At 37.5% G+C, this 23,606-nt stretch overlaps 1 protein-coding gene across 4 annotated transcripts in view; it reads right to left on the bottom strand.

Annotated features, from left to right (window-relative positions):
• Positions 1–23,606, bottom strand: part of KDM4C (lysine demethylase 4C) — a 277,152-nt gene that overhangs the window by 5,414 nt on the left and 248,132 nt on the right. For 3 of the 4 annotated variants that reach the window (XR_003400216.1, XM_026866802.1, XM_026866805.1), the window contains 2 exons: positions 21,214–21,384; positions 2,522–2,641 (listed from right to left, as the gene is read on the bottom strand). Coding sequence is in view for 3 of the 4 variants with exons in the window: in XM_026866802.1 (XP_026722603.1) it covers positions 2,522–2,641; positions 21,214–21,384 (291 nt within the window). In the remaining variant the exon portion in view is untranslated. Of the gene's footprint in view, positions 1–214; positions 1,343–2,521; positions 2,642–21,213; positions 21,385–23,606 lie in introns of those variants that run through there. The other variant, XM_026866803.1, reaches the window with a different exon arrangement.

Genomic DNA, 23,606 nt, shown 5'->3' with positions numbered 1-23,606 from the left:
GTTTTGGAATAATACACTGGTGATTTGGATAATACATTGTTATGTTTTTTTCAATACTGTGAAAGAACTGGGCAGGAAATGAACTCTGCCAGCTCCGTGTGATCAGAAAATCACCTCCTGAATGGGCAATATTTTTGTTTTTACTGCCAGTGTGCAGCAGGAGGCAACTGCTTCATACCACAGAATCTGACATGCTTGCTGTATGAAATATATAGAACATTTACAGTGAAGAGTAACTGGAAGTTCTTCAGCTATAACTCAGCATACCACACAGGAAATAAATCTGCCTGCCGTTAAAGGCAAACACAAGAGCTCCTCTAAGACTTTCAATAGTATTATGATTCATGCAAAATATAAACCCACCATCTCTAATAGCTCCAATTTAATTCAGACTGCAATTTCAAATCATCAATTTTATCCAGGAAGTTATTTTATTTGGACTTCTGCTGCCGTACTCTCTCTGTGTAATATGTTATTCTCTCCATGAGATTTTATCAGGAATAAATTAATTATAAATTAAAGGCTCAGCTGAAATTGTTAGAAAGCAATTAATAGAGTGACTGAATAATTTAATCTCAAATGCAACTCAAAAATAAATAGTGAATGTCAATATCAAAAATTATCAAGAAATGTGGATCACAGTAACAATTTCAGTTGAACACCTGCTTCATGTAGCATGTATAAGCCTGTTTAGGGATTGTGTATGATACTGGGTGGCAAATGTCAAGCTGGATGATAAATTCTGGTGCACTGTGTCCTGCATGCACAACTATGGTCACAATCGGTACAAATATCTCATGAATATGAGGGAAATACACAGATTTATCCAGGCAGAAGAGACTTGCCTTATTAAATCATAATACTCATTTCAGAGAGTCCTTTTCAGTCTCTCCTTTTGTTGTACCATCTAAAAGGTCATACAGAAGACTTGAATCTCAAAGGTGCAGCATAGATCTCACAACTCAGAAGAAGAATGGAGTATGTGCATGCACGGGTCCTGGGAGCTTTCAGAGAGGCTGCATAGAAAGACCAGAGGAAGAACTACTAATGTGTCTTGAAGTTAGCCTTGCACCCTCTATGTCACAGACTTTCTGTAACCTGTGCCCATGTTGTAGAAGCCTCCTCTCTCATCCTACAGATTGAAATACTTGTTTGTCTCCAAAATCCTATGCAGTGCAATCTGGACTCCCTTTAATCTTTAATCTTTGTTATTTCCCCCATGAGAGGGGTTGTTACAACCTCCCATGATTGTTGTGCTGAGGAACTCCAAACCTTACTGAACCTCCGCATGCCAATCCATTCCCCTTAAACTAAACTGGTTTCATCATGTTGTCCAAGAAGTCTGAAATAAGACAAAGTTTGTTTTGACTATGTCAGATTCCTTCAAATATGAAAGATAACAACATTCATCTAATCTATCTCACAGTATTCCTCAGAAGACCAGCTGTTCAGATGATTAAATGATTTGAAGATTAATGTCACTATAGAACAATAATCTTTATATTTTATGAAGAACTTTTCACCTTCACAACATAATACAGCTTCTAAATATAACGGAAGACATGAGATTTAGAGACTAGCTCAAGGGATGAGGCATTTGAGGACTTGAGTTCAACTGCAAGTCACTGGCAAAGTGAGAAGGTCAATGCAGCAAGTTATTTAGCCTTCCTGTGCCTTAATTCATCTATAGATATAATAGTAAATTTGCCATTTTTGTAGCACAATGTGAGGCCCTGCAATGAAAAGTTACATAAGTGAAAATGATTATATATATATATATATATATATATAAATGAAATGTACCTAGATTCTCATTCTTTCAGAAGTGCTATTATTATTGTGATTGTTTTATTGCAGTTTCTACATTCACCTGGGTACTCAAAGCTGCTGACTGATTTTTCTCAAAGGCAAACACATAAAAAACCAATTATTGTGTCTCTGAAATCAGAAGTCAGCTTTTTAGCTTTGCTTTCAGTGTTCAGTTCCCTTTTGCCTTTGCTAAGGATAAAATGCTCCTTAGATTATGTGTAATTAATTCAAAAGTGCCTCAGTCAAATGGAAGTGGGGCTATTTATGATCTTCTTTTTACTGTCCTCCCTTCCACCCTTCTATGAAATATCTATGGTCCATTGTAGTCACACAACAATACTTAATTTTATATTATTAATTGTATAATTACCTGACAACAAATAGAAGTAAATAACCAGGAGAAAATAACAAATGCTGGGTTTCAATCTTAATATTCTACCTGCTCACCTGAGTTCTTATCAAATAACCCATTCTCTTGATTTTGTAAGAACAGGTAAAACCTCAACTCCCAAAGAGTGCACAGCACTTGTTAATGGTTTAGATGGCTTTATTTATCAGTTTAAATGCATTAGCAGTTACAATAAGAATCCACACTCCAGGCTTCTGTAGCTTTGAAGGCACAGCTGGCCACTCCCGTGCTAGAGCTAAATGAGCAATTTGCACTAAAGACATCTGAAAAGCTGAGTACATGGTAATAAATAGAGACACTCACCTGATACATGTGCACTGTGTTTGTTCCCATATACTTTGCACCATACAATTTTCCATCAGACCATTTCACCCGGACAACCTCTCCCTTTTCAGGTGGCCCCAGTCTTAGGCAATCTCTGCTCTGTTTACAAAGAAGGGTGGATTCTCAAATCAGTGAGTGAAGCCACTACACTGAAATTACCATTAAAATGCTTTCTACAATTTCACAATTGGAGGAGATTTATTAATGTTTGTGTTTGAAGTTTTGAAATCCTGCTAATGGGCGAAGAGAAGATACTGTTAGCCTTTATGAAAATGAAATATTGACCAAAGGAACACTCTCTTTACAGCTTGATGCTGTATTGGCAAGTCAACGTATTCATACATCAGCTAGTTATCAGCAACTGTGATACAATTCCCCCCAAATTAATTTCCATCACACATTGAAAATAAAGATCACTAAAGTGCAATTGCATATGTGTAATACTTTCTCTTTTACATATTCAAGTAACTCATGTTTTGTTAACCACAGCACACTTTTTCTAAATGCTAAATTTGCTGACTGAGTCATACCCTGATGGACCAAACTATGAATGGTGAGAATGCCAATGAGTAGTTCTTCACTTAGCTGATGGAGAAACACTGAAAGAATCCAGATGCTTACAAAGAATTAAGTTGGAATTTTATTTTTTTTCCCCAGAAGATATGAAGCAAAATTTCCCTGTGTATTGGCCAAATTTTGTGCCTCACTTGTTGAGCATGTCAGAGCAGTACAGTTTACATTAGTTGCAACGTATCTTTGTCATGGTTTCTTTTGCCCCATATGGCTACGTATGACCTAAATGACTCATCTGCAGAGCACACTGACCACACATCCATAACAACAGCTGTCCACATGAAGAAATACACAAAGGACCAGAAAAGGATTCTGTCAGGTCTGTGATCAGCAATTCTTTCAAAGCTATCTTTACCAAATACTCACCCTAACAAAGGTATCTATACCTTATACGGACTACATCACAAGACATCATGTAAATTAGTGCTAATTCAATTATATTCTCCCAGGTGTGAAAGGACCAACTCAGGTGACCATGTTACCTGAGGTCACATCTAAGAGGTCTAGACTGGGCAGAGAAAAGATAAAGGCAAGGACTCAGGTATGACGAATCAGTGACAAGGTCCTGCAGGACCTGGTATTATCTCAGGTTGCTGAAATACTATTACTGTTTTCATAGTCTCAGATTTAAACAGAATAATTTTCAAAAATATTGTATTTTTGAGTTCACTTCCAACAGAGGCCAACAATCATCATGACAAAGAACTCAAACTGTGGAAGTAAAAATGTACCACAGTGATATTTACTGGGATATTACCTTGTTACAGTATCATGTTAGCCAAATCCAGGCTTAATAAACTGCTTTTAATCACATGTACCTTAACCCATGAATTTGATTCAACACATGGGAAAAGAAGTGAAAATCTGGATTTTCACAGAAACACACTTTTCTGCATGACAATACTGTCTCTGTCATCCTTCAGGTGCTGTGCCAAGGGGACAGGTGCCGTGTGTTTGTCTGTCATCCTTCAGGTGCTGTGTGTTTGTCTGTCAAAGGATGATGTGACAGACACAGAAAGATATATCCTTTCAACTTCACTGTATATTTGGGGTAGTAGCTGGCATTACTGTACTTCCCACCCCAGTATTTCCAGGTGAGGTGGAGGGAATGAGGCAAGGGGAAAGGATGGCTCATGCCAACTTTCCAACAGTGGAATAATTGACTTCTAATGCGACAGGAATTGCTAAATTACTATCATAGCTCTAACTATAAATTATGTAAGACTATATTTTTAATGCTCTCTCCTCAGTGATGGTTATTGTCATTATCATACTTCTTCCTTTATCTCTTTTTTGCTAAAGTGCAAAAAGGAGTCTTGGTTGAATGTCTTGAACCAAACTTTTAAAATGCATCATGGAAGACAGCAAATTTCCTGAAAACAAACAATCTATCAACAATGTCAAGCCAAACATTAATTTTCCAAGAACAAAAGCCCAGCACGAATTTCTCCCTTTGCACCTTGCACAAGAAAAAAATCTCACAGCTTCTCTAGGATAGCTAATGGAATTGCTCATATGGAAAATTAAAGCTCTCATGCAAATAACTAGACAAATAACAATCCCATTCTTCATGTATCACCACAGTGTCTTAAGTCTATGCAACAATGTTTGGGAAACCTGTACTAAATAGTTTTTGATTATTTCTACCAGAGTTCCTACCTTTTATTTTCATATTACATAACCATTTCAGACATTCTCTTTTTTTCTGCAAAAATAATTCTCACCATTTTTTCTTCTGGAGGATGATTACACCCATGACAAAATTGCAAAAATGTAACCTTACTTTTCTTAGTCATATGATGAAAAGTCATACATCAAGATATGACAATAATTCAACATTCCCATACACCAGTTGTAAATAACATATATAATGTGGGCTCTATCTACATCCAGCTTGTAAACCATGTACTTTTCCCATACAGTTGCACAGTATATTTTCTTCTTCACACAAATGGACAAAATCATGCCTATCTGTACTGAAAAGCCTATTCACACAAAAGTGTTCAATTTCACATTCCAGTTGTTTCACAGCTCAGAGCTCCAGCACCAAGCATGGTTAGCCACAGAAGGTTGCTGAGGGACATGTCCAGTTGAGTTTGAATATCTCCACTGATGAACACCTCACCACTTTGCTGGGCAATTAGGTCAGCATTCGACAAACCTCACAGTGAAAATACCTTTCCTTAAGTGAAGAGAAATTCCATGTTAAGAAATTTCCTGTATTTCAGTTGGTATCCATTGTCTTTCATCCTGTCACTCTGTATCACTGAGAATTGTGTGGCTCCATCTTCTTTAATTCTCCCACCAGGTATTTGCACACTTGGATAGGATCCTCAACCCTACTATTCTCTAGGCTGAACAGTCCCAGCTCTGTCAGCCTCTCCTTATATGATAGATGCTCCATTTCCTTCATCATCTTTGTATCCTTTTGCTCTATTTGCTCTTGTATGTACATGTCCTTCTTGTAAAGGTGAGCCCATAACTGAATGCCAGCACTCCAGGTATGGTCTCACCAGTGCCAGGTTTGCAGCCATTCAAAAGTTTTCTTTATGAGCAAAAACCTGTGACTAGCAATAATTCTAAAATTTTGTTGTTTATTAGACAGTATTTTCTGGTTTTAGAAACATACATTTTGGGGTTCATTATATGTATTGAATAAAAACAGTAAGCAATCCATTTGCAATTGATGTTGGGAAACTATGTTGAAATACTGGGTTTGTCTCCTATGCTGTCACTAAGGAATTCTTGTTTACAGCACTACAGATAAAGTAGATAATTTTGCTATTTTTCTCTTCTGATACTCCTTTGTTTTTACCACAGAGGTGGAACAATGCTTTAGTTCATTAATGCTGGTCAAAGAATTTGCAAGTTGCAAACCCAGTTGCAGTGGCATGGTGGTGATGGTTGACACAGACTAGGAACAAATGCTGAGCAACAGTAATGAAAAAAAGGGAGGAAGTCTGCACCTGAAACATGTGATTTTTATCCAGGATTGTGAAATGTTGCAAGATTCCCATAATTTGAATACAGCCACTGACATTTGAAGAAAATATCTTTTTTTTTTTTAAAGTTTTAAAAAAAGTATGTTCAAATGCTTCCCTAATTCAAGTCTAAAAAGTATGGATATTCCAGTCTAAGATGAATTTCTGTAATGAGACTATTCTCTAAACTGTTAAAAACCCATGTTCCTTGAACACCTACAATTTTATTTTGACAAAGTTTTGCCTAGCAATTATGTTAATTCAGCTATTTCAAACTCAATTATTATTTTCAAAATTATAAGAATATAAGAGCCTTTGACTTCTGGGTTTGATCCAAACGAGACACACTGAAAACAACTATCTTTAGTGAATTCAGTGGAAACAGAATTTTGTGGTGCAATCCTTTGAGAGACTGAAACGTCCTATGACTGTCTCAAGGCTTGCTTGTGTCTCTGCAAACCTCCAGGAGAAGCTGCTGCGGCCTGTGGATTGGCTTGGGGAATGTCGTCCAGGGAAGCGGGAGTGTATTGAAAGATGCACCACCTCACTTCTTTGCAGTTGTATTGTTGGACAATTTATACAAACTTCAAAGGGGCGGAGGTGTGCTGAGCTGGCCCCATGGTGTAGCCATTTGTGGCCCTATTGTGTAGGCCAGACCCCATGATGAATTGGTAATAAACTGACAAGAGGCAAACTTCATGCCCAAAAGTCAGATGCAACAAAACCTGTGGGACCACAGGAAAAAAAAACTAAAGGTGAGCAGATATGCTGATCAGCAGATATGATGAATTTAAAAAGGCAACAGAAAACTCTGCTTGGTGTACATCCACCATCGAAGCCAGATCCATGTGCACCCACCACCAAACAAATGAAGACTGAGGACCAACGAGACGCTGCTGGACCCATGGTGGTGACTATTCTTGCAGCCCTATGCCGCAACCTTGCTTTCTTTTTTGTCTTTTCCTTCCATTGTGTCCTATCGCTACCCCTCTTCACTTTTTTTTAATAATAAAAACCTGGTTTGGGTATACAGCATTTGACCTTGTTTGTGTCTTAATCTCTTGGGATCGTATCGAAACCTCCTCCCACACTGGATCAGGACATTAAATTGGTGTCACAGACAGGATCCCTGGAGACAAGAGTGGAATATTGGCTCACTGTGTTAAGTGGGACCTCTCAGGAACATAAGGGAGCAGGTTCCTGTTGTGTTTGGAATTTACATGCTGCCTCCCTGAGAGGACCGCTTCCCTGTTTTATACATGAACAGGGTTCTCAGGGAACAGAAAGCATCTACTGAAGCAGTGACCTCCTAAGAGTGAATAGGAGGAAGAGTGGATACTATTAATTTTATTGGTGTTAGTTAAGGTGTGGCCTCCTGAGAGAGAAACGGGGAAATTTGGATAGTAATATGTGACCTCCTCAGGACAACAGCCCCTTTGTGCTAAGGAAAAAAAAAAAAAAAGAAAAAGAAAAAGAAAAAAAGAATGGCCATCCGGAAGGCACCCAAAATGCTTGTGTTTATGTCCCCTTGCCGATCAAAGGGATAGATAAATTATATGACCTTTTGGAGGCACATCAGTCTTGTCCCTCACTCCAGGGACAAGACTGGGCAAAAACCTAGTGGTTTCAACCAAAGAGTGTAGTGGATAGCATAAGGGTGTTGCAGAAGAAAGCTAAGGTTAGAATGAGGAAAGGAAAAGCTATAAGTTGTGCAGTGTTGGGAGTGAGTCTGGCAGTGGCAGATAGAAGCAAAAGTTTTATCAAGCTGATACTGTAATTGACTCCCTGCAAATGGTAATAAAGACTCTGCAAGAAGAGTTGAAAGAAAATAAACAGTTTCTGGATGAGGAAAGGAACCAAAATGTGATATTAAAGGAGGAATTGAGGAATCAGCTTTTGTGGGAGGTGGATACTGTGGCAGAGGTAGAGGTGAAGCTTTCAGAGAGGGGGATCTATCCCCAAGGAGATTTGCAGAAGGCAAAGGAAACTGCAGAAAGCCCTCCCATATGTACCCGCTGGTTAAAACAGAGCATGAGGATGATAACAACCATCCTCATGTTGTTACTAAAGAAGTCCCATTTACAGCAAAGATTTTGCAACAACTGCAATGGAACCAGAGACAAAGTATGTGTGGAGAGTGTCTTTGTAGGGGGCAATGGAATTTTGTTGTCAGAGAAAGAAGTGGAAGGATATTTGGGGTCTGGGTGTGTTTCTAACCACTGGTAATCATTGGGGCCCATGGTCATTGACTCAGAGGGCTGCCTAACTGGGCCAGAGGGCTGACCCCCTTGGAAAGGGGAAATTCCCTTGCAATTATAGGGACTGTTAATCAATTGCTGGAGAGTGTGAAGACAGCTTGTCTGCAGATGAATGTTACTTCCAGGGCACCCTCGTGGATTGAATCATCAGGGACAAATGCTTCCCGAGACTCAGCGGGAAGGTCCTTCGCCCTCTGATGGTGAGTGGGGTGGGGGGCAAAGTCTGGATTTACATTAGATAGCTCATTGAAAACGTCTGGGGTGAATTATTGATCACAGGTGTTGTGGGACCAAAACAAGTCCCAATTACATTTTTAGTAGATACTGGAGCTCAGATTTTGGCTATTAGAGCTAAAGATGCCCATGGAAAGGAGTGCAAAATTAATACAGGGTGGATTATTCCATCTTTCTAATTATAACCCACTTCCAGTTCTCAAAATGAACCAAGAACACTTTTCTTTCTTCTTGAAGATAATATCCCATGGAGAACAATATCCTGAGCCACAATGGGGGTTCTTTATGTAGATTTTTATTTTTGTATAGTACTGATGTTCATTGTCTTATTAATATTTTTAGGATGTATTCTCTGTCATCACAGAAACTGCTTTGGGTGATTGTTCTCTCCCTCAGTTCCTAGGGAGGCTTTGGAGTGCTCATCAAGAATGGTGGGCCAGCAATTTGAGTACAGTCCATAATGGGACAAGATTCTGAGGATGCTGATCGCTGGCCACTCCATGTTCCTGGAAAAGGTGTTTACTGCCTTAACTGGATAAAAGAGAGAGGAGTACAAGTCGGGGAGAGTGTTTGTGAATGGGCTTTATCCTCAGGCTTTGATTGTTATGACCCATATTGCAGACCCTATGATTGTTCTAAATATCAAGGGAGATGGAACCAAACACATGTAAAACTCACTAACAATAGTTGGGTAAAATGTTCATACCAAGAACCTACAGGGGAAGGTTGTAAAGCAGTAATGCAAGACCATTTTTTTGACATGCTGTTTGGAAATTGTCTACATGCCAACAGTACAAATAAAACCTGTATAGTGCAGGTGTTTCAGTAAGCCTGCAACCTGGAATCCCAATGGAGTGATTAGTCTATTGTCCGACAGAAAGCTAGACAAAGAGGAAGTCTTAGAAAGGAAATATTGGCATGGCCAAAGTAGAATATGTGAGTATTTAATGAAAAAAGAAGTTTTCAGTTTGAGGGACTTTTTCCCAATGAGGAAGGCAGCAGTTGAAAAAAAATGTCCTAGAGACTGCAATCCATTATTTACTAACACTTAAAAAAAAATGTTCTTTTCAGGATCAATACAGGAAAAGCAAAAAGCTCTCAAAACCACTTCTGAATATTCTGAACACACAAAACCCTCACCATTTCATTCCTCCTGAATTTAGCAGCAGGAAAAGTTTTTCATTAGCTTGCACAATGTTCTGCCTTTCAACAGTCAGCTTACAGCTCAATGTTAGATATGTCAGGAGTTTAAATGGAATCATATCCTTCCAAATCTTATTCAGTCTTTGGTGAATATGGAACATGATTGGTGAAGAAAGGATCAATTAAATCCTGTAAGTAATGGTCATAAAGGTTAATATTGTATTTAAAATCATAGTAATAACATTGGCCATTGTATCTCAACAATTTGTTTGAAAAGAGCAAAGTGTGGTCCATACAGCCTCTTTTAGATGAGGTATAAACCTGACAGTAATCAACTATTTTAAATGGCTGTTAGGAAACAATCATATTCAAGTAGGAAAATGCCAATACTTGTCTATTCCAATCAGAGGGCACCTTCATCATATCACTTGGCTCTTGTTAATTGCTTTGATTATGTGATCCTACTCTGACTCAAGAGAGGATAGAAGAATTGTGATGATGAAGGTCCCCAATTCTATCATACAATTGAAAATCTAGACTAGTACATATTGTCTTACAAGCTGCTTTTGCCCCCCGACTCATACTTTTGCATTAGCATGCTGTGGAACTTCTCCCGTTAGGATGAAGAAAATCAATCTCCATCTTGATCAGATCAGAATATTTTCTGCGGGAGATTACTAAACTCGTTTTCACAGCTGTGCTCCTACAGTGAGCTTAATAGGGAAGAGGAGAATGAAACATTGTGAGGTAAAAGACATTTGCAATCCGTAACAGTCTGAAGAGTCTTCTCTAAAGCTAATGAATATTACTAGAGAACAGTTTTCTCTGAACATAACCATAATACATTCATATATATATATATATATATATATAAAACAATACAATGAAAATCGATATTTATTTTTCTGTGTATTAAAAAAATAAGGCCAAAAACTTCGACATTAAAGAAAAATCAATCTATGTTATACAGTATTAAGTGGGAATATTGTCTGCAAGTGGTTCACTCAGAGTTTACTCTTATTCACCACTAATTCATCTGAATCAGCATAAACTATTCCCTCATAGCTGCACTGTTTTACAAACTTTAGGTGTACATCCATAAACTGTACATCCATCACATAATGTAATTTGTTAGACATGCACAGTAGCCTCTTCCTTTTCTGAAGCATTTCATTCTTCTGGAACTTGTTAAATAATTTTCAGATCTGCCATATCTGTAACATTCTTCGACCTATTTCCCATGAGGGTGTCTACAAAATCCACAACATGCAGCATCAAGCTGTCATCAAGCATTAACCAAGACGGCAAACATAATCAGGCTGGCAATTCTTTCTTCAGGAGAGTGTCTAACAGAGCAGCCCCTATTCCCATGAACAACACCAGAAACTCCCATTTAATTTTTCTCAAAAAGAATAGAAGTGATTATCTGTTTAGCTGGCACACACATATTGTTGAGCTCTGTTATTTTTCAAATTGCTACGGTATAGACTGTATTCAAAATAAAATATTTTTGTTTGTTTACATTGTATCCAAATTACAGCATTTTTCTCAATGTCACTTAGCAAAAAATTTTCGGCATAACCTTGACATTCCTAAGTTTTACTTGCTGATTTGTTTTGTTTCCAAAACAAAGCACAAAAAGCCTCATTGTTTATTCAAATTCTTGTCAAATACTGTTGATGGTATAATTGACATAATACAGGGCTAAAGTGGTTAAGCCCAGCTCTCAAAACAGGTTTTGTGAGCTAGCACATACTTCTAATCCTATTTTTTTCTGTATGGCTCCGTAATGCAGTGACAGAATGAAATACAGGGAAATTGTATACATTATTTTACTTAATGGTAAAGGAATAGTATAAATATACAGAGAACCTTACTGGCATTATTCTTCCTTAGATGCTATGGGTTTAAAGACAGTTTCAATGTTCACTCAAAACTACTATTTGTAACAATTAGTTTAGCTGAATGTATTTTTCTATCCTTTGAAGGTACTCATTGTTTCTGTGTCATATGACATCAAAACCCTCTAGGAAGACATATTCCAATCAGTCAACAGAAGTGTTGCAGAAAGACCATGTAAGAATACATTTCATTGTGCTGCTGCAGCTTTCTGTACTGAAGGGTTCTTGTGAATCCCACTATGCTGTTGTCATGAAACCTGGCAAGAAGCAATGGCAAAGGCAGAGGTAAGCAGCAGCCTGGCTTCAGCCCTGCAATGTGCCTGGTGATACAGATCCTTTTCATATTGTTCTATCCCTGATGCACAGGGGCCATGGCACGATATTGTAATCCTCCTCCTGGCAGACTGAAAACATAATCTAGCCCTGAGGTTTTAAAGATCAAAGAAAAACAGATACCAAAAAGACAACTACAGCTAAATCAGACTCTGTAATTGCAATAAACCTGGCCTTCCTATCCTGTGTATGTATGTTATTTTTTTTTACTATTGCTCATCTTGTGTTTGTTCGTAAATTTATATATATTATTAAAATCAAACTGCAAAATAGAAACTGTCCATTTTCTGTTATCCCCTGCATTGCTTAAATCCATAAGAATGGCTCAAGGCCTTAGTATTAGTCTAACCACAATTTGCATTGAGAAGCAATACTGACTCACTTGGTCTTTTATCCTAGAAATTCCATGGTTTTTGAAAAATAACTTAAAATTCATGCATGGTCTCCAAAACTGAATAACTAAAACCTCTAACCTCTTATTTTGAGGAAAATAAAATTTATTTCACAGCAAATTCAACTCATAGCACATTCATTTCAATTTATAGCAAATGAGCATTCCAGTATTAATCACAAAATTAATGGTTACTTCTCACAACACAGACAAAACACACTAACTACTTCTGATTTTCACCGATAAGACTTCAAGTGGGTTTCTAGTACCCAGATTCACAACATGAAGTAGGAAAAATCCAGGCTTCATTATTGGGCTTTGGCACAGAAACGGTCCTCCCACTGACTACAGCTGAACTGCATCAGTCATTTCTAAATGTTTCCTTTAAATTAGGACCTGACTTAAATTTATTATCCTACTTCATTGCTACTAGGGTACCTACCTTGAGCTATTGCTCTCTGGACAGGCAGAAATAGCTGAAGATGGTTGGAAAGGGAAGGAGTGCAGAACTAAGCATTGGGTGACCACGCTGTCAGAAGGAGTTAGCTTTTGCTGTACAGAACACGGAGAGAAAAATGATCCCATAGCAGAGCAGGAAAGCTACCTTTGAACAGTCCTGAGGATGGAGCTTCAATGTCCCCAGGACCATTCTGCAAAGGCACTTCGTGCAAGAGATCTCCTCTGCCTATGTTACTTCAGCTAATACTAACTTTCAATGTGTTAGTGATTAAGCCTCCATGGTCATGCTCACCAGTGATTGTTTCATAAGGAGCACAACTAATGTGATTGCAACTAACACCTCTGACTTAGAAAAGCTTGTCTTACCGACAAATAGCACACCACAGTTGCAAACAGTGAACACATCTACCAACACTGTTAAAGTGGACGTGGAGAAACAGATTGTGGAAACTCTCTAAAACAACCACTGATCTCAACAGACTGTCAAACTGTGTTTTTCTTTTGGGAGCTGATAGTAGATGGTAGCTAATGCAAATTTTTAGAAACACAAAATTAGGTTTCATATGTTCCAAGATAATTTGAATGAAAAGGAGAGTGGTAACTAATTTGCCACAGTCAGAATTTTATCTAAACAGGAACAGCAATTTACACAGTTCATTTGCATTTGAAAGAGCAGGCCTGATTCCCAGGAGTGCAATTCTGGTTTTGAATTGGTATAAATTCAGTGAAATCACCAAATTAACACAATAGTTACTGTAATTCAACAAATTCAGCCTTGGATCATATAATACATAGTATAAAAATACTCTAAATTTATGTATAATATGTTGTCCTTAAAATGCTACTGAATCTTCTCTTACAAACTGAATACATGCTTTCACCAAAGGGAAACTGGAAGACAAACTCGATCATGCATTCCTGAATACATCTAAAAATTTCTTACTTTCCATTTAGCTTAGCAAGTTACTATTTCAACCATTACATTGCCTTTCAGCGAAGTATTAATAACACAAATACATGTGTAATGCTAATTGACAGATGCAGAATTGGCCAGAAGGCTACAATTGAAAACCACACTGCAGAATGTGGCTTAGGATGTCCAGGGTTGTACTGGGCATCACAATAAGGTGCAGTACAGATGACACTGAGGAAGCTTTAATTTGGGGTAGAATATAATCTTATGGGACAAAACTCAGTGTTAGCAGTGGGAAAGTGAAGTTGGAAAGGACACCAGGATGTCTGATTCACTAGACTGTACTTACTAGACTACTTTAGTGCAGCAGAGAACCCTTGTTTATGTTTACATTAAACTTAGATGAGACTCTGAATCCTACAGTACTACCTCATATCCTGCCCATCTATATATTGGTGAAGGCCTAAAGGTTTAATGCAGTCAGATGAGTACGAAGAGCAGCTCATGTTCTGCTCCTGCTCCTGTCCCAGGACATAACACACTTGAAGGAAAATGCTCATTCTACCCCCAACCCCCTCCCCGAACACACATGGCAAGTCTGCAGATAATCTACTTCTGAAACACCCAACAAATATGGTAAATTACCAGTCCTGAAAATCCTACAGTTCCTGGGTTTCCTTCGAAAAAAGGTGGGAGCAGAAATAGTGGTCCTCCCCAACTCCCAACAGTCTCACCTCATCTCAGTGGTTCCTCTGTGATTCTGGGGGTTTCGCTGTGCTCCACATGCTTATCACAGCTCATCATGCTCCCAGACATGGGAGACACACTCGCTTTGCAAACACAAGAAGCATTGTAATGTATTTCTGTCTCTCTCCTGCTTCACTGCAAAGTCAGCCATCTTATCATAAACTGCAAAGTAATTGATTATCTTCCATTTTCTTTCTTTTGCTGTGAGGGCATTAGCTTCAACTCTCCTAAAATCATTATTGATTAGGATCCATAAAGTATTCCATTATAAAGTGGAAAGGACATTATACACAGGAAGCCATGTAAAGATAATACTTATATCTGAAGCTTTAATTTGCCTTTAATCTTTCCTATATTCATTTTTTATGCTTACCTATTAAGTTGCCTGTATTTCTACTCTAACAGGAAACAAAGAAAAAGCAAAAGCCACAGAAAAATCACTGCTGTTCTCCATAATGAAGTGAACGTAAGTCACTTTAAATCAATATGGTTATAGGGGTGTACAAGTTTCAGATTAGAATCAGACTATTGGATGTTTGACATTTTTGAGCTTCAAGAGTTAAACGATGGAATAAAAGCCTCCAGTCTGAAGCCCTAGAAATTAATCTTTGCTTCTGAAAAAGTTTGATCCTAACTTATTAAGACCACAGTTTTAAAAACAGAAATTCATTTGTGTTATTATTCAATTATTTGCATGTGCAAAGCATAGCATTCTATGCATCAGCACTTGCAAATCCAGTTCAGAAGTTCAGAGTTACAAAAATCTGTTAAAATAAATTTCTCAGCTCACACAAACTTGAAGTAAATTCTTCAAAACATATATACATATTTAACTTCTTGGAGTATTTCACAGAACAAGAATGCAAAATTCTACACAATTCTTACAAATCTAACTAGTAAAAGGAACACAACTTTTCTCCTCAGAGACATGTCATGCAGCTCTCACAGTTGCTTTCCAGAATTTTTCAGAATTGTCTGTCAGTGGTCACACCACACAAACTGCTGAGTAGTAAGTTCAACTATACAGCAGGTAATTTTATAATGCTGCAAAAAAAAATTGTGCCAACTCAACATGAGTAGCACCTTATTCAGCTCAGAGACACAATGTCATCTCAGTTAAGAAATTAAAAAAAGAAGATTGCTAAACCTATTATAATTCGTGAGGTCTCTCTTCTCACATCACACAGCTAGTTCTGAGGACTTTTTGACTAAGTTTATACCAAACATAATCCATCCACTTGTTACCTTCAGAAGTGTATTGCCTGCTTTTCTATTTCACATTCTCAGAAATCACTGGTAATTGTGGTACTGGAGTGCATCCAAAGTAGGTATAGATTGCCCAGAAAGAGTGCAAATTCAACACTCTTCTAATTTCCTTAGCCATTCTTTAGAGATTTACATGCCAGTATAATAAAACCGAACAATAAGCTATTAATGTCTGTCAGAAGTCCAATGGATCTTTCACAGATACAAGGAGGCAAGGTAAGCACTACTACGTAAAGTTTTGATTTGAATAGGTAGACAAGCAAATGGGAAACCACTAGAAAAATATGGTGGAAACTAATCAGTGGTTTAGTCACTTATAATGCCAGACAACTTTGATGGAGGGAAAGTTACATATACGTGGTTTGTAGGACAGATTTTCAAAAAAACACAGCATCCTTTAGAAATGACTAGGGATAAAATTCAGTCTTCTATTTTTTATGTCATTAATGGACTGTCTAGACTTATGTGTTAGCCCAGTATTTCCCCATGTCCATTGTTCAAGCAGTACATTTTTTCAAAAGCAGAAGCAAAAGTATTAACATACACAGAAATTGAGAAGCTGAATGAGTGTCCACATAGACCTATGCAGGCACATATATACTGCAGCAGTGGAAGTCCATAGTCATGGACAAAGTCATTAGGGAGAAGTTCTTGTAAAGAATTCTACTGTAAGACTTTGTTCTTGAAGCTACATCCACCACTCAACGGCCCCCAAAAGTGAGGTACCTTTTCTAACCGGTACCTGCAAAAAGTCACATGTAATAATGGTACATTATAGTTTTAAACTAATGTTCCCTTTACCCTGCCTGTAGAGGAAATAATTTTTGAAGAACATTCCAGATGAATCCCATTTGTTTTACAGCTCAAAGAAGGATGAAGTAAATCCCTTCAGTCTCTCATTAGTCTAGTAACACTATCCTTTGGACAATCTGTATTCAGCCTGACTGCTTTGCCTGTACTTTACCCCAATTAGTTCACCTCATCTTGAGCAACTTCTAAGATTATAAATGCCTATACAGCTTCAAACCCCTCCCAGATATCTAGGCCTGGAAGGATCATTCAGAACCTCAGTGAGCCCACAATCATCAAGAGAGATAGGATAATTGGCAAGACTATGCACACAGTATGTGTATACATTAGTGTGGGTCATAAGATGTCAAAGCTTTAATTTCAAGATTTTGTAGGGGTCTAAAATGAGCATTTGTGGGCTGAGACAGTGATAGAGAATTGCAAAGAAGGTCCCTGGCCAAGAAAAGTATTATTTTTTCTATTTAATATCTTCCTAAATTACATTTCTATCATACTGGCAGGTTTTTCTTCAAATATTGGCAACTAAAATGTTCTCAACTTTATTACAAAGAAAGCAGATGATTATAATTTTGGACTTTGTGAAATTTAGGTGCACACTGTAAGCTGTAGCCTTGGCCATAATCTCAGTGAAGTATTTTGGCTGTCAGAGTTCTCAATAGCCCTGTTCCTCTCTCCTCTGCCAGTGGTGAATTTGAAGTACTGACAGACACAGAAAGACAGAGCTTAATCTATTCTATTCTCTTCACACTCAGGCTCTCTTGGGTGCACTACTAAAAGAAGGTACTTGTGTAAGTATCAACATAATTGTGTTAAGGATTACAGGTATCACTATTGGTATATTAAAAAATCCACTGTTGGTGGGGTTTTTTTTTATGCTTGATTTTTTTCAGGTAAGGTGGCATCCACTTCAAAAAAAGTCAAAAAACAGATTAAAAAAAAATCAAACAAGCTGTTGGATGGACCAACAACACGCAAAAATAATTTATTGTTCCAGCTTTTGACAGATGAAGTCTGAATGTCCTAACCTGAATAATATACACTTTTTCAAGAGTATGTTTTTCAGATTTTATTGGGACCTCTGAAAATTACCACAATGTAGTTCTTCAAAACAAACTCATAAACTCCTGAATATAGCATCCAAGTGTCCTTCCAAACACATCTCACTTCCTCAACTCTTAAGAGGCTCCTGCTCTTAAGGAACATTTACAGAAGCATTCTATAATCTACAATACCACTTAGAATGGCATTCAATTTATAGATTTTAATAAGTAAAGTTCATTTTAGGTTGTGGACATGACAACCCACAGATCAGATTTATCTTCTCAGTGGAGAACCCCTACATTTATATACTTAATAGTAAACGAAAACACCGTGTGGGTATGTCATGGCAGCAAGATTAAGTACACGCATTTTTGTTCACCTAGTTTGCTTGATAACCACAAGGTGAAACCGCGACAGCAAAGATTCTGTGTAAACTGGTCACTGAAGGACCAAGGCACTTACTGGGGCAAGTGGCCTGCAAGGATGTCTACTATTTCAGGACAGCTCTTCTATAATCAGGACCTCCCCATAGACTGAAAGCATGCTTGATTCTACAATTTTTGTTTTCTTCCTCTCTTCCTTGTAACCAATGCAGTTTGGCAGGACCTTTCTGTCTCTGACCAAGTATAGTGCAAGGCTTCCCTGTTTAGCTGGGATCTCAGTAAAGGTAATATGGGAACAACTTCATACTTAGCTCTAATTTCAGGATACATATATATATGTATATGTATATATGCATATATATTTTTATTATACTTGCTGTTAAGGCATTATTGACAACCACGATATATAGAGAAACAAATAAAACTCCTAGCTAAGTACTGAGAATATTAATTTCTAGTGAACTGCCAAGATATGCCAGTGGAAATATGATCATCAGGTACTAACAAAAAAAAAAAAACAACCCACAAACAAACAAACAAACAAAAAAACCCCAAAAAACAAACCAAAACAAAACAAAAAAAGCCAAACAACTGCATGACACATCCCTAAATGAGCAGGATGAAGAACTGAGACATTTCCTAATGCATAATCTGTAAACTGACATCTGGACTGCTGGGCAGGACAGCAGTCGTCCTGGTGCTGAGCTAGGGGATATGTGACAAGCTGCAGAGCACTAATCCTTCAAGAAGTGTCAAGTGGCACACATACATGCTGTCTGTTGGCAGCAGTTAGGACTGCAGCATATGTACTCTCCACTTGTGTGCATGCATCATTACATTGACTGCTAAAGCTGTCATCTCACCTCCTTTAAGACATCACATACTAACCCCCTCACTGCAGTCTTTCCATGAATTACAGAGGACCTTGTCCTGCTAATTCTTCCAGAAAAATACTGTACCTATATACCTTGTTGCACATGCTAGGTTGAGGGAAAGCTGACTGGTTAGCACATCAACAAGCTATTTAATGGCTTTAACGATTGTAATTGAGGAATGATTATTCTTAGAAATTCTGACAAGGTAGAAATCAGGTATAGTGCCCAAGCAATAGCTTGAAATAAAAAAATCTATATAGCTATGCCTATATGTAACACCTACGCTTAAAAAAAAAAAACCCAATAAAATGGATATATTTAGCAAATGCTAACACAAACCAAGAAAAATACATAGGAGAAGAGAACAATGTATACCCTGCATTGGTAGTTATTGAATGCTTACATGCAAACAGAGTTTCATGAAGCTTCAAAACTGAAATTTCCCTGCTTTCCATTTTCCTCCTTAAAAATAAATCACTATGTCTGAACACTGGAGTTGTGGTCTATTGTGAGCCGAGCTGAAGTTATGTAGTGGATTCAGCATATACTGGAAAAGCAGAAAGCTCCTGCTATCTTCGTGAGCTAGTTGAAAAGTGAAAACAGATTAGAAAAATAAGTTCTTCAATAGGTAGCAATATTGCTTTCACACCAGATTTGATGAATAAGTCCTCCCAGCGGCACTAACACCTGATACGCACATTGCATGGATTAGCAAGTTTTAGTCCAGGCAGAAGAAAAACCATTTTTTCTTTCCCCTTCCAGTAACTGCTGCAGGTATATTATCTAATGAAAACACAACAAGATTTCTCTAAGGAATATGAAATTCGTTTGGAGTTTCCATCAAACAATTATATGCTGTTCATCCACTATCTGAGAAGCACTGAGGCATATCCAGACCTGATTACATTTATTCTTAGCTCCAGATCAGACTACCCCACTACGGCAGCAAGCAGTTTCTCATCTCTGCCTTACCAGATCCTTGATGCAGGCATACACAAAAGAGGGGTTTCTAATAACAATACAGTCACATATTCTTAATATCTTGATCATCCTAAATCAGAAAGTCTTTGATCATTAATGGAGCTTTTTGGAGTGATTCGAATTCAAGGATAAATTTTCAAAGACATGTAAGAGGGATTTGCTGCCTGTCTTCTATTCAGATCAGTGGGAGGTAAACAGCTCAATCCTCATATACTACTCTGAAATGTACCCTTTCTAATACTGTATTTTCAAAAGGCATCAGACTTTTCAATAACTAAGAAGCTTCTAAGAAGAACAGTATAATTTCCACTGATATATCTGTCAGCTAATGCCACTTCCAGGAAAACATTAGGCCTGCAGAAAGCAGAAAAGTTCAAAGACTTTCACGGGAGAAGAATATGGAGCTGTGCCCCTTAAGCTGCAAAGCATGTATTCTTTTGCAACACTGCATATGCCAGACTCTACCCCTCTATAACAGAACAGGCCACATGGGGAAGCAAAAAGTGTTCTTGCAGCAAACAGTACTTTTGCATACCAGTGTTCACTGAGGGCTCTAACTTTTCGAAATTATTAGCAGGAGGTGCAGCAAAAATATCAGTTCGGCACAAAAAAGACTCAGAGGAGCATGAAGGTAATCAAGGATTAGAGTCCTATCATGAGAAAGACATCAAGCAGCACCTGACGAACACAGTGAAGGTTTACATTCAATGTATTCAATGCAAATGGGGAAAGAAACAGAATCTTTCCCTAACTGCAAATTTTGTTCATGTATGCTAATGAAGTGCACAATGTGGTCCTTAACAGTTCTGAGAAACATGGTAGTTTATGCAAGTACATAAGGGAAATCAAAATCTCAACTGCTTTTTGGAAATGCAATAAACTACAAAGTCTTCTCCCTGATGATTTTTATCATTAATAATGTAATATCACAAACTAAATATCAGAAGGTGTAAACAAGTTATTAGAACAGATTCTTGAGAGCTATTCTTCCCATTACAGCAGGACTTTTCTAGTCTGCAAGGAAATTTTATAAGTTATCTCTGAGAGACAGAGAAGGATATATGGAATTGCCTCTCTCATATCCTTTATTAAACACATATTTCTTATTTAATTAAAAGCTTTTCTAAGATTACTTTTGATTCATTTGGTCAAATGGCAAAGACTAATAAGAACAACCAAGGTTTGGAAGCCCATTAGAAAATAATCATTCTCAGAAGCAAAAGTAACAAGTATGAACTGAATATTAAGAAGTTACCTCCTCAAGGTCAAAAGAAGTAGTTTGAGAGGTTCCACCTCTCTAATTTAAAAAACAAAACAAAACAAACTCAAACAAACAAAAACCAACCAAACCTGAAAAAACAGATATCTGAGAAAGTACTTACTACAATGTCTTCAGGAAAAGTATCCATACTGAAAGAGCCATCATCAAACGTGACTTCATAGAAAAGTTGAGATGTTACTCCCACAACTCTGCAACGATAGTACCGTGTATTTCTATGTTTTGCGATGACCGTCTGCCCAACTGCAATGGCCTTGTCACATGTATTAGGTCTCTTGAAAAAAGAAAGAATTTAAAAGAAAAAGTAATTTTAAAACACCATCTTACTCATCGGAAATTTTCCAGTGTCAGAACAGAATTTATAACAGTTCACCATTCAGTATGAAAACTTCAAATGCAAAATCATTCCTTTCAATCTTGATCACAGAAATTTGTTTTACATACAAAGGTTCTGCATTTTATAACAAAACAAATGGCATCTGAAGAATATCAAATCACAGCAGTTAAAAATGTTTTTGCAGCTGATGCCTTCTAACTATTCTTCATTAGATCCAAAACACACTATTGACAGTGTTTGTAAATTTTAATTGTAGAATAATTTGTAGAATTTTCTTGAAGAGGTAAGTGATGAACCCAGACTATGGTCTTGCATTGTTTGAAATGAGATTTTTAAGTACTGGATTTCAGTAGGATTCTGCATAATTGCTTAGTTTGTTGGTTTAAGCCCTGCCGGGACCGGAGAGCACGTTGTTGTCCCTCCCCCACCCTCAGCTGGACAGGCTGGCAGTGAGGCACAAACCTGGGTTAAAATGAGAAGAAATTTAATACAACAGTGTGATAAACAATCTGAACAACAACAGTAGCAATGATAACAACAATAAACAGCAATAACAGTGACCAAGACAAACGATATGCAGGGAAATACCGCTAAATGGTCACGGAACAACTTCCCACCACCAAGCCCACCAAAGAGCAAGTAAAAAGTCTCCACCCCTGGACCTGACGTCAGCATGGTATGAATAACCCGGCTGGAGATCCCTTCCCCCCCGCTCTCTGCTGGGGAAACTTAACCCTATCCTAGTTGAACCAGGACACTTAATATTTTGCTGAATGAAATGCAAATCCAGTTATTGTCAGAGCTATCTACAGCAGTGTATCTGAGTAACTTGACCCATACTATGCAGAACCTTTCCTTTAAACTTCAGACAACATTTACTATATAAATAACTGATTAAGAGTGGTCAATCAGTAACAATATTTTTTTCATTTTTCACTTTTAATTCCCCAGAGCTAGCTATGTCAATCAGAAAAGCAGTAGAGTTGTTAAATTATGGAAAAATTCTACATCAATAACTGCTTGATGGGTTCTATGAACAAAGAAAGGAACCTTGTAAGTGAGCAAATGCTCAGAGGCTCACATGATGCAGACAGCTGTTAGATCTCAGCTCCCAACTAATGTATCCCCATGAACCTTCCACTTAAAAAGCAACCTTCTTCACAAAATCAAGAGCTTCTCATCCTAACAACACAAGGGAGGCACTTCTTTCTTATGATACGGACTGTCTATTCATTATTTCACACAGGTCCATTTGTTTATGCAAAAGTCAGTTATTGTGACTTTTGACTGTATCTAAACAGTTGAACTTTTCTTATAATGGAAGATGCTACTACAAGGGGCAACTACACTGGTATGTACTAAGCATGATTTTTTTTTTTTTTAATTAGAAAGGTTTATATAAACAGCATGAAAGTATTACATATGTCAAAGTTATTCGTTTCCTAGTACTGCTTTTCAAACCTTCAAAGGCAGTGAATTATTCAATCAATATAATAATCTTAAAAAGTGTCTGTGAAAATCTGGAAAATGCTACAGCTGTAGAATTTTTAGCACGAATATCAAAGGGAGGACCAAGGACAGCATCAGTTCTTTTTGTTAGATTCCAAGCATTAGTAGTAATGTCAATGCTTTTGGGGAAAAGGAAAATACCACCCTAAACTGGAACACTTCTGTTTTTGCGGAGACTGTAGTCAATATTGTGCCTCTTTCTTGGTCCAATTTCTGTAATTTAGAATTTTTAAAACTCTCTTGTTCCTGCAAACTAAAGGCAAACCAAGTACAAATATTCTGTACCATTTCTGAAGACAGTGCATTAAATCTCTTTGTGTCAGAACTCTGTCTGAGAAACACATTCAGAGGATTTAGTTGAGGTCACCTCAGATAGTAAAATCCAATCCAATGATCTTTCTCAAGCATTTTCAAGTTTACCTAGAAATAATGTTCTGAGCATAATCATAAATTATTTAACCATTTACAGGTATAAAAAAATTGTTTCTTCCTCATTTTACCTGTCTGTAGCTAGCCTATGCAGCAGAACATAAATAACAATGTACTAGTATTATGACAGGAGTGATAACATGTCAGTTAGCACTTTTTATCCAATCTTGAAACATATGTAAATATAATTGTTAATTTACCTTTCAATTCTTGACTTTAGT

Source organism: Athene cunicularia, assembly GCF_003259725.1.
Source record: "Athene cunicularia isolate RWA chromosome Z unlocalized genomic scaffold, athCun1 chrZ_part4, whole genome shotgun sequence".
NCBI lineage: Eukaryota > Metazoa > Chordata > Aves > Strigiformes > Strigidae > Athene > Athene cunicularia.
Note: the sequence above shows the minus strand (reverse complement) of the source record. Positions and strands in the feature narration are given on the sequence as shown.